Genomic DNA, 11,611 nt, shown 5'->3' with positions numbered 1-11,611 from the left:
TAGCGCCAACCATGGCAGCAGTCGCGATTTCAATAAAGAACAGGTGTTTCAATAAAGATCAGGCATCAGGCCTTTCAGTCGAGAACAGATAACAGGTGCACTGCCAAATGCGCACCCTCAGTATCCAAACCAGAGGCGTAGCCTCGAACCATACAAGCAGGTATACGTACGGTACTTGTTGAGGCCGTAAATCTATGGATACTGCTGAACGATGGTAGGTTACATACACATACGTTGCCGAAAAAAAATATGGCTGTGCAGAACAATGCGTACCTGGGCATTGATGTTGCCCATTGGCATAGGCGGCGGAACGGGGAGGGCACCGGAGCAACGTGCCCCCCTTTGATTTTGGCATTTTAACATTAGCCCTATGGGCGCTGCATGGAAAGAATGGGACCAAAAGTCGGCAGTGCCCCCCCCCCCCTTAATTGAAGGTATTCCGCCGCTACTGCCCATTGGACGGACGGGAAAAAATGTTATTTTCCGCTCCTAACACACAAAAGAGCATCACCAGTCAGACTAGTCAGCTTCGATAACTTTGGGCAAACACCCCTGGCATGATGGAAACGTTCAGACATGTCCATGTGACGGTGCATAATCGCTCGCCCAAAATACCCAGCTTTGTTTGTTTAATCGGCTTAGACTGCTTCAGTCTAGTCAGACCATTCAAGCGTCGCGGGGATATAAGAATAGGATAGGGAACCGGTTTAGGCGGCCACTTTGGTGGACGGGGGGGGGGGGGACGGGCTGAGCCCGTCTCAGGGGGGAGGGGATAGGCAACCCCACCGCAAGAGAGCCTGTTCCGAAAGAAGCTTCCCTGCTAGCGTCTGATCATGGTAACCGTTTATCTATAACCTGGATGTGGTTTGAGGGGAAACGAGCATTCACACGACTGATACCCACTTAAGGGGATTGGAGGAAGCTTCCTCTGTCCTGTACGAGTCCTAACAACTGTCCTATAGACTCTGCATACCATTTTAGTGGTGGCGTAAGCGTCATCTTTCCGATATCCCCGTCGACCATAAGACATCAGCGCCACCTGTCCAGGACGTCAGCTTAGCGCTGCTATACCGTTCTCCTGTCATAAGACATGTTCATTGTTCAATGGTGACCCAAGCGCCCCCTGCATCGAGCGCAGGCCTTATTCAGCACAAGCGCACCCTACCCCGATGTCATCACGAGTGGCCTTCCGTCACACCATATTTCATACCTATATAGGGGAAGCCGGGGGAAGCCCGGCATAGTAAGCTCTTTTTCATTTTTATTACATACCATACGTGCTGTATAAAATGTTGATAGCCTGTTAGCTAGTTAAGTTCATTGGCCGTGTTTTCCCAAAAATTCGGTTTCGTGGAATAAGTATAAGGTTGAGAAAATCGAGTTTTAAAAAAGTGTTGATTTTTCTGGGGTAAGCCCGGCATAGGGGTAACGCCGGCCACCTCCCCAGCGCTTTACAACGAGTTGATGAAACCATTATGTGTCTTCCAAACATTAACGGAAAGTGAAATATTAAGGTACTGATTAGCTCTGGACATCTTAGAGTTTATTTCACTACTGGTATTTTAGCTAGCGTCTACCACACATACAGTACAGGTCGATGAAAATCGTGATGCAAAATTCACAAAAATGTGTATTTCAAAATTCCTTAAAAATTATTTTTCTTTTTACCTTAATGCATCAATTTGCATATCATTCGACTCGGCTGATGAAGAAGAACACAACGACACCATTTTTGAAGCTCTAGCTTCATTGTCTGTCGCGTTATCTGCAAAAACGTAGTTTGACCCTAGTTGACCTTAAGTGACATGACTGGCTTTGTCTATGATAACATGTTTATTTTCGAAATTTATCTTTGATCTAGGTGTAAACCAATCCTGCTCAGTACCTATTATCTCATGGAAAACAATGGTTTAGTGGCATTGCTCTCGGTTGGGGGTATGCTTGGCCACTCGCCCGGTGTTACCCCAATGTGCTAATTTTTATTTTAGAACAGCGATATTCGAAAAAAATGTCATACTTAAGCCAGCCTGCCTCGTCACCCCTCACTACAAACACTTAAACGGTCCTTACATAACATTCGTATAAATATTAGTACTGTATGGTATAACATTAACAGTGCAACATATCTCACTTTTTAGCTAAAAACCCTTAAAATATCATTTTTGCGCTATAACTTTAACAATATGCAATTTCTGTTAGCCTTAACTTTTTGCTGGCGTTACCTTAGCTGCCACGCTGAAAGGACAAACAGTTGAGCATTTTATTGTGAATAATTTAGCCGGAAACGAGGTGGCCGGGCTTCCCCCGCGCCCGGGCTTCCCCCGGCTTCCCCTAAGAGCGTCCCCTGTCCACAAAATTAGGTTTGAAAACATGCCCCCTGCTCGGAGTAGCTCAGCTAAGAGTAAATACAAACTAAACACATTTTGTCAATATGCAATTAAACAAAATAACCGAAGGTTTGTTGTCAATAGTTAAAACACTATTCTTTAGAATTGTGTTTTTCTATTGAAAAACAAATCTGAGTTCCCTGACAATTTGGCAAAAGCTGCCTGAGATCAGTACAACTTGATGCTCTTGAAAACGGCTGGTCCAAAAGTTCTGATTTTTTCAGGATTTCTAGTGGGCCAGGTGATCTACGTTCTGGTATGGGTCTCCCCTCCGCGGACCATCTGGTGCACGTGCCACGTGACTTTAAAAATTCCCGTGTTAAGCCAATGGGGAAAATGAAAAAATGCGTTCCACGGCAGATTGCTCGAAAACGATCCAAACGACCCCCCATTTTCTTACATGCAGATCAACCACCATTCGGTGCACTACCCATGGGTATGTCGCAAAGTGGCCGGAAAAGTCCAGAACCACGTGCCACGTGCCGTTGAAAATGACCCTGCACACCGGAAATTGGGACTTTTGGTCATTTCGGCGCACCCATGATGCATACTATGGCGTGGGTGACCAAACAATGGGTGTCATCCAGTCGGCAACTGTTTAAGGTGTCGTCCAGTGGGCCAAAGTGGTAGTTTCAAACTTTTGGGATCCACCACTCTGGGGATTCTTTTTGACAATATACTTACGTTTCTTGGCGCAATGTTCATTCCACCCAGCCGGTCGTCAATGCGTTAGATGACCCAAATGACGATTGACCTGAAGGAAGTTGGGGGCGAGGAACACGCACGTGCCATCCGTTTTTTACTCGGGCGCTTTCATCTAGGAAATTTTTGCAGATACGTCAATGCGTTAGATGACCCAAATGACGATTGACCTGAAGGAAGTTGGGGGCGAGGAACACGCACGTGCCATCCGTTTTTTAATCGGGCGCTTTCATCTAGGAGATTTTTGCAGATATCTTTTTGATTTGTGAAAATGACCAGCCTAGCGGTATGCCAGCCGCTGATAAATTATTATCTTGCTGCGGCCGGGCGCTTATTTGCGGTGTTTGCGTTTGGCGGCTGGCGGGCGACTTTTTGTCGTTTTCGGTTAGCAGTTAGCGTCGGTGCGGTGCGGGCGGTTTTATTTTTTTCGGCGTTTCGGCGTTTTTTTTCTGTGTGGTTTGCGGCGGTCGGGTGATTTTTTGCCGTTTGCGTTGGCTTTTCGGGCGTGCGTTTTACACGTTTTGCGGTGTTTACGTTTTGCGGCGGGCGGGCGTTTTGTGTTTTTTGCGGTGTTTGTCTTTGGCGGCGGGCAGGCGGGCGGGCGGGCGATGCGGGCGGTTTTCTTCTTTTTTGCGTCGTTTGCGGTGTTAAATTTGTTTGCGGTTGGCGGGCGGTTTTATTGTTTTGCGGCGTTTTTGCGTTTTTTATTTGCGGTTTGCGGCGGGCGGGCGTTTGTTTATTTTTTGCGACGTTTGCGTTGGCATTTCGGGCGTGCGTTTTGCGCGTTTTGCGGTGTTTGCGTTTTCCGGCGGGCGGGCGTTTTTCACAATTCAAAGTCCAAACCTTCGGGCCACAGCGCTCCTCGAAAAGCGCTGCCCTCGAGTATGACTTCATTAGATATTTTGATGATAGATGCGTAAATATATATTTTAAAAGTTTTGTATGATGTATAGCCCTTGCGCATAGCCGGGGCGTCGAACGTATCCCTCCAATGGGTTTTCCATAACTTGCGACGCCCCAGCTATGCGCAAGGGCTACATCATACAAAACTTTTAAAATATATACTTATGCATCTATCATCAAAATATCTAATGAAACCTAAGCGGCGGGTCACGACGCATCTTTCCAGTACGCTCATGTTACCCCATTGTATACCTTTCCTTAAAAGGGCATGACCTTTCACCTGTTATAACTTTCCTGAGACTTTCCCAGGCCAGAATAACGATTTGACACATATGTGAGCCAGCGCACACTCGATTCCAGACTTTTCATCATTAGCAATGTTTGATTTTACCTTACTCGACCGCATGAACACATCATCTCTGAACAATACCTACAAATGCTGAATTCAAAATGAGGACCACGAAAACCCCAATATAAATCAGACTTTAAGACGGTTTAGCAGGTTCCATTTTTATCGGATTGTGTGTCGCTGATTTGACCTGGAAGGTCAATCAATGACATAGGAGTCAGGGCTTTAAAGTAGGGGATCATTGACTTCCTGACGTCTGCAACTCGTTTTTCCCGCGAGCGAAGCTAGTCTAGCAGGGACCGAGCGGCTAGGATGGGGAGGGGACGGCTCCCTTACGTTAGCGGCTGCGAAAACGCCGATGAGGGTGAGAGGCATGCATCCAAGCATGAACGTATTTGATATTTAGGAGATTCACATTTCCCTAACCACCAGTAAAACGCCTTTTGGGCGAAGAACGAGCGAGCGAGATAGTGAGCCCTGCACGTGCGGAAGGGCGAGAGGATACTTCCAATGGGTTTGTGCAAAGCACCCTTCTAACCGGTCGCTAGCGGTGTGCCAAATTTGAACGCAATCGGCCCAGCCGTTCCTGAGATCTGGAAGCGGCATTCTGCACGTGCGCACGTGCAAACGGGGTCCAAACTGACTTTTGCACGGCACCCTACTAACCGGTCCCCAACCGTGTACCAAATTTGAGCGCAATCGGCCCAGCCGTTCTCGAGATCTGGAAACGCCTCCTGCACGTGCGTACGTGCAGTAGCACCCTAACCGCAACACATGGGAATGCATTGCCTGGTGGTTGCCTACCTGTATGCCAAGTTTCAGCGAAATCGCCCCAGTAATTACCGAGTTACTGAAATGGGAACAAATTTGGCACCTCTTCTTTTTGCATTTTGCACGTGCAGTGGGGGTCACTCACATAGATCAAGAGTATCCGACCTTTGGTAGAAGGGATGCAACTACCCTATAAAAATTACCGCAAGACAATCGCCCAAGCCGCTGCTGAGATATGGGCCTCTCAAAATCACTACTCTTGCAAAACTTCTTGAACACCCTTGACTTTTCACGACGGTCACTTAGATGTATCAAAAGTATAAGTCAATTACGGGGTAGAAGGGATGGGGGCGGGGCTACCCAGCAAAAAAGACCGCAGGCCAATCGGTCCAGCGGTTGCTGAGATATAAGCCTCTCAAAAGGGTTACAGGCCGGGCGCCGGGCCGCTCATACTGAGATTTTTCCGTTATATTGAAAAGACTTCGCTCGCTCGTAAAAATACGTCGTTACTAGGCCCCATCGCACTATCACGGATCATCCTTCCCCATGGGCGCGGGAACCGGGGGGCGGGGAGAGAGGCAGTGGGGGCAGCTTGCCCCCCCCCCCCCCCAAAAAAAAAAAAAAATCTGGGGCCGTGGGGGAGGTGCTTCACAACTTTGGGACGGAATACCGCACTTTTTATGCAAATGTTTTCTTTTTGTTGTTGAAAAAGCCAAGGGATGAAAAATAGGTAACCGGTAGGAAAACTAGATTTGGAGGTACCCTAGGGCTAGGTTGATATCTATATTGGTGTCCCCCTCCCCTCTCCCGTCTGAAAGTAGTTTCCGCGCCCCTGCCCTTCCCTAATCCCGTCGCTTCCGAGTCCCCCTTCCTCCCCTCCCCTCCCCATCCCCCTCCAACCACGATTGTCGTGACGGTGAGGGCATTGCCGAAGGTCAAAAGACGCCTCAGGCCAGCGGCGACGGCGCCGGGAGGTGGCTACCGGTTCGATCCGGTTCACGACTCTGGAACGCTCGGTCACGGCCAGGAGCCATGCAGACTCACGGCGGAAGGCGGAGACCGCTGCCGGCGCTGAAATCATGTCCCCAGAAAGCCATGATGCGCTGAATTAACAAATTTGGTTGATCGAAATCATCTGAGATTCCGATCGGGAGAAATTTGACGGCGAAGTGTGCGCGTCCCTGCACGACCCCTGGCGGCCCGGGCGGCCCCACCCGCTGAGCCGCACGCTGCTCCGATCGACAGCAGCTGCACCCCCTACATAGTTCAGCGGCTGGCCGCCAGTCAGCGCCACTGTCGGCCGGAACGGAGGCGCCACCCGAGGCGACCAGCCACTCCACCTGGCGGACGGAGGGCAGTCAGCGCAGGGAGACCTCCGGAGAAGCCAGCAACCACCCACCAGCTCCAGAAAACATGGGCAAGGGCAAGCCAGGTGAGTATCTACTGCTGGTCTTTGGCCGCAGACCTTCCATCAGTAGGTGTGAGCATTGGTCAGATTTTGTGGTGCCTGTTCGTAAATAAGGAAGGTTGAACGTTTTCGTTCTTGTCCGCTGGTCATTTACTTGTTACTCACTGACTAGTATGGCACAAAGTGGTTCTTGTATGTATATTTCCCTGAGCATCGGATGTCTGGGCGACGATCGATAGCATGCCCTGCCCCCTGCAGCCCTCTCCCAGTCGGGAAGACAGTGCTGCCCTAAATGCCCCGGCACCTCGCTGACACCGTTGTTTACCCCTCTAGTCACTAACTCGCCGTGTTTTGCCCGCAGAGAAGGGAGGAGCCGCCGCCGCCGATGCTCCGGCCGATGATGCCAAGGTTGAGAAGAAGGCGCCCGCCAAGCCCGCCAAGGAGGCTCCCGCCAAGGAGGCCAAGGGCGCCAAGAAAGGTAAAAATCGCCCACTTTAACTTTGGTAGAATTTTTGTTTTTGTAACTTTTCTTTTTTTAAGTTATGGGTTAGTCATTGATCAAGTTCAGCAACCTCAGTTATGTGAGACAATGTTGCAAGTACAGTAACCAAGTCACAATATTTGAACTATTTCAGCTGTAATTTTTTATTTTTCCCTAAATGATTCATCTGATAGTGCAACCACGTCAAATGACATCGCTGAGCCGAAACTGAAGTCCCTTTGTCTATTTTCGCAGGTGGCAAGAAGTGACCACGGGCGATGACTGCGGAGGACCTGTCTCCGCCCCATCACTCATTTCATTATTCCACACCTCGCTCGCGCCGCCTTTCACATTGGAGAAGAGATGCCTTCGCCATCACCAGCCTGCGGAGAGCTCGGAGCCGGGAGGACCGCGCTCCGGTGAATACTGAGTGGCTGAGGGCGTGGAACGCCATGCCTCTGGTGGTCTCCAGATGACCCCTCTAGACAGGCTAGGTGACCGCGGGCCGCGGCGGCACCCTAAAGTATTCGGTGGCACGGGTCCGCTGATTGAGAGACCAGCGGTTCCCCCTCGCCTGTGTTCCTGTGACGAGCTTCTGAGCCGATTCCAAATGCGTGTACAGTGGTGCTAAATAAATTATGATTGTGTTATTGGACGACTGTATTGATCGTGTCAGGCCTTCGGTAGGAACACCAAGAGCAGTTGATTCGAGAGTACGACCCAGAGCAGAGATCTAACCTCGGATAAGTCAATAAAGAGTACTTCGATTATGATTCTAAAGTAGGACACGAAATAAACGAAAGTTTTTATCTGTATTATAAATGAGGGGAAATAGTTCAATATTTGAATAATCATGTGATTAGTACGATTAGCTTGGTTCACCTGATCTAAACGGGCTAGGTTGATGCGGCAACTTGGCATGAAAGCTGGCATTAGATGGACACCGGATACGCTGGCGCTGCTCCCGAGTCTCTATGTAAGACAATACGTCGATTGAAATGTGGCTATGCATGGGTCGACTGGCAAGCGAAAGCATGGCATGATTGTTAGGTGCCACATTCACTGCAGGACTGAGGCTATGGGACAGCCACGGTTACTGGAGCTCTGTGATTATATTGGACAGCGAAAGCTTCTGGGGCTATGACGCCCACTACAGCTGGGACTCTGGGACAGCCACGGCCACCAGGGATTTCTAGGACACCCAACGCACTGTAGAGTGTAATGACTTAAGCTGGGACTCGCTGGGACACCTATGGCACCAGCGATTTCGATAGCCAGCGTTTACATATACGTAATATAGGTATGCATATATGTATGTACATATATGGTCTGTTCCAGTCGCACTTCCTAACACCTCTAAACTCCTCCAAGAGCAAGACAGAGGAGGTTGGAGCAGGGCCCTTCTTGACTTTGTAGGGGCTAGAGCTGCCACTGGAACAGGGAAGCAATCTTGGAGGAGTTTAGAGGTGTTAGGAAGTGCGACTGGAACAGACTCCATAGACTCCGGCAGTTGGCACAACCACAAATGTGACTGAGACTTTCACAACAGCTTTGATGGAACAGTCCCATTAGCTGAAGCTCTCGCTTTTTTCGGGGACGAGTTAGCACTGAATTTTTAAAAAATGTACAAAAAGCTCATCGCAAGAAAGTTTGTTCATAATTAGCGCATCATAATTCACGAGGGCACTAAACACACCTCGTGTCTAACCCGGCTCTTGAGCCACGTAGCGACACGCGATAGTGACACGTGATAAGCGACGATTGAGTGAGCGTCGAAAATCTCGGAGTAAGTTTTGGGTATATTTTTGGATTAATTTTTACGTCAGGTCAAATGTCAGGTCACTGGAGGTCATCAAAGGACAAATTTTGCCTAGTTCATTGACTAATTGGCGCATAACTCGAAAATCAATAGAGCTACAACAGGGTCATGGAAAAGCGCATTGGCGATAGCTCCTTTGTAGCTCTTTCTGGGTCAAGATCTTGGATGTGACCATAGAGAAAGCGGTTTAGCCTCAAGAGGGCAAAACTTGAACTGACTTTTCTGCTATAACTTTTGACACAAGTCTTGTGGTGCGTTGCTTTTACCGGCATCGCATCATGTTTGTGTCGGTGAGACTCGTCGAATGGATTTATAACTTGAGCTAAAAAAAAAAAATGAAAATTTTATTTAGGTTCAAAGCCATAAGCTGACCAGAAAAGGTCATGTTGCATACCAGTCGATCCGTATAATCGAACTCGACACATTCGGGGTGTTTAAATCGCTCTAGAATGTTTCTCAAAAGTCAATAAAAATATTTTTAAACAGTATCAGGAATGCCTACCACAATGTTTTCCGCAGGTAATAACAATGTGCCGTCACAACGTTTTAAGCGTGGAACCGGTAAGCGATCAGCCTTTTGATACTAGTCACACCTCTACTTCCTTCAGCTATTAGGATTCATCCATTTGAACAGAAACATGCGAGATACGGGTGGAGTTTTCAAGCTCAAAATTGTTCCTCTCACGTCGAAACTCATCGAAAGTTGTGGCACCAGCCATTCTGAACCACAAGATAGCGTTCCTAAGCGCAATTCAGCAGACAGGTACGCAAACAAGGGAAATCGGGCGGCCGGCGCGGTCCCTGCCGGCGTCTGTACAGTCGGCTCATTCTGCTCTGAACCGGCCAGATCTGGTTTGCGCCGTCGCCGGTCGCGGAGGGGCCTCGCCTGCCGTTCAAGCCGCCGCCGCCGGACGGCGCCAGCTTCGGCGCTGATCGAAGCTGCCGAGCCGGGCCGACGGTGGCGCCACCTCAGCTCCGCCGGCCTCGGCCACTCCTGGCGGCGGGCTCGGCATTTATCGGTCAGGGGTCGGCGCCGCAGCACGCAACCAGCCATGAAGAAGGCAGCGAGTGAGTACATACCTTCGGTCACTGGGCTTTGCTGTTTTAATATGGACCGTCTTTGTCGTTTCCTTTCCATGTAAAATTACCAAACATGCTTGCTAACAGTAGAGTAGTAGACAAAATCGTTTTCTCATCCCCTTTGGAACTTTTATTTTTGCCGGCCCGGTAATTATTTGCCGTAAGGTCAAAGGAAAAGTCAACAAAACCCGGCGTACAGAAATTCAAATAGTTTTATAAAATTGTGTTTTTATTTTTTCATGAAATCCAACTTTTGGAAAATCGTTAGATAAGGCTCATGGATGTTGCAATCTGCCTCCTGGCGCCACCCGCGTGCCTCCAGGTTGATTGAGCTGATTTAGCCTGCAGCCTGGTAAGAGCCACCTTTATATATTGCCATAAGTCAGCCTCTTTCGTCATCTGAGACTGGTTAATCCCTTCCCCTTCACAGAGAAGGAGGGCGGAGACGCCGAGCCGGCCGGCTCCCCGGCCAAGGAGGACAAGAAGCCTGCCAAGGAGGCCGCCCCCAAGAAGGAAGCCGCCGCGAAAGAAAAGGGCGGCAAAAAAGGTGCGTTCGTAAACCAAAATATTTTAGTTTGCTGGGATTGGGAACAGAATCCACTATTATTTTATAAAAGAAAACTGCAAAAGCTTTTAAAAATCAATGAAAAGTACAAAATTTCGTTAGTTCGATCATCAGTCCGGGGCCACGAAGTGCACCAGTTTTTGTTTTCGAGCTAAGCTGACGTTCCCTTTTCTTTTTCAGGTGGCAAGAAGTGACCTCTGCCCAAGGCTGCGCCCATTCACCATTTCATTTGCCATTCGTTTTGCCACACATGGATCGCGTCGTCAAGAGCAAAGATATTTCCACCGTTGCAAGCTGGCTGTGTTGAGTGTTCCCAACTATTGAAGTGATGTGCTAGGTCCAGGTTTGGCCGGGAGGTCTCAAGGCCAGTAGTTCTTAGCTCGCCCGCTGCTGTGTTAAGATCGGGGCTCATTCCAACTGTGTGCGGTGGGTCAATAAATCATCAGTTTATTTGTGTACTCATATTTGTTTGCTGGAGCGGGGTGTTTGACACCTCTCGTGAGGTATGAGAGTTATATGAGAGTTATATAGTTATTCTACCGTGCAAAAGACATAAGTTGGTCCGGAAAGGCGACCTCGCACTCTGCGGGGAGGGGGCATGTCTCCAAAAAGGTGTCCGAACCCCCCAAAAATTTAGCTCGCATTGCGGTTTCCTACACATTCCTGTACAATTGAAAAATTAGAATATACAAGTCGGTAAGTTTTTACTCTGAACAGCAAATTTTCCTCCTTTTCGGGAGCTGCGGGGAGGAAGCAGTTGCCCCGAAATGCCCTTCCTCTCCCATGGATCCGCCGCGCGCAAAAAAAGTTCCTAAAAACTTATCGATCGTCTACAAAGTCACAATCTAAGAAACAAGTCGCTTAGAATTGAGTCATAATATTCTAATGTAGTAAATGCATGGGAAATAGGTATTGAATTGCGCGGACGCGAAAGAACCGCAACCTAGAAAGCATCGAGTAGTTAAGTCGCTTAGAATTACAAACAGTTTTCCATGAAAAATAAATACAAGGATGAGTAAGATAAATGGGTCGTACGAAGGCGCAGCTTGGGAACAATCGAAAGTTAATTGCGTATGTAAAACCATGTCCTTAGCCCCTAGGTAATTAAATGCGTGGGCAAAAGAAACTACTGAGTCCTAAAACCCT

General features: G+C 48.6%; 1 protein-coding gene and 1 long non-coding RNA gene across 2 annotated transcripts; both read left to right on the top strand.

Moving 5' to 3' along the window:
* The first annotated feature begins 6,375 nt into the window (after positions 1–6,375).
* On the top strand, positions 6,376–7,651 carry LOC122392880. Its single transcript, XR_006258597.1, has 3 exons — positions 6,376–6,544; positions 6,882–6,998; positions 7,257–7,651. It is a non-coding gene; the product is annotated as an uncharacterized LOC122392880 (long non-coding RNA).
* A 1,439-nt stretch (positions 7,652–9,090) lies between these two features.
* On the top strand, positions 9,091–10,923 carry LOC122392897. The gene is made up of 3 exons (XM_043388252.1): positions 9,091–9,888; positions 10,331–10,447; positions 10,646–10,923. The coding sequence occupies exons 1-3, from the start codon at positions 9,459–9,461 to the stop codon at positions 10,657–10,659; spliced, it is 561 nt and encodes a 186-aa protein (XP_043244187.1). The 5' UTR covers positions 9,091–9,458; the 3' UTR covers positions 10,660–10,923.
* Positions 10,924–11,611: the final 688 nt, after the last annotated feature.

This window comes from Amphibalanus amphitrite, unplaced genomic scaffold, assembly GCF_019059575.1.
Source record: "Amphibalanus amphitrite isolate SeventyFive unplaced genomic scaffold, NRLGWU_Aamphi_draft 000505F_arrow, whole genome shotgun sequence".
Lineage (NCBI taxonomy): Eukaryota > Metazoa > Arthropoda > Thecostraca > Balanomorpha > Balanidae > Amphibalanus > Amphibalanus amphitrite.
This window is presented reverse-complemented; position numbering and strand designations above follow the sequence as displayed.

Bases quoted from the DNA above. Each gene is read 5' to 3' on its own strand.
- LOC122392897 (XM_043388252.1), top strand. From the start codon at position 9,459: ATGCGAGATACGGGTGGAGTTTTCAAGCTCAAAATTGTTCCTCTCACG. The intron at 9,889-10,330 runs GTGAGTACATAC...TCCCCTTCACAG, and splicing joins AGCCATGAAGAAGGCAGCGA to AGAAGGAGGGCGGAGACGCC.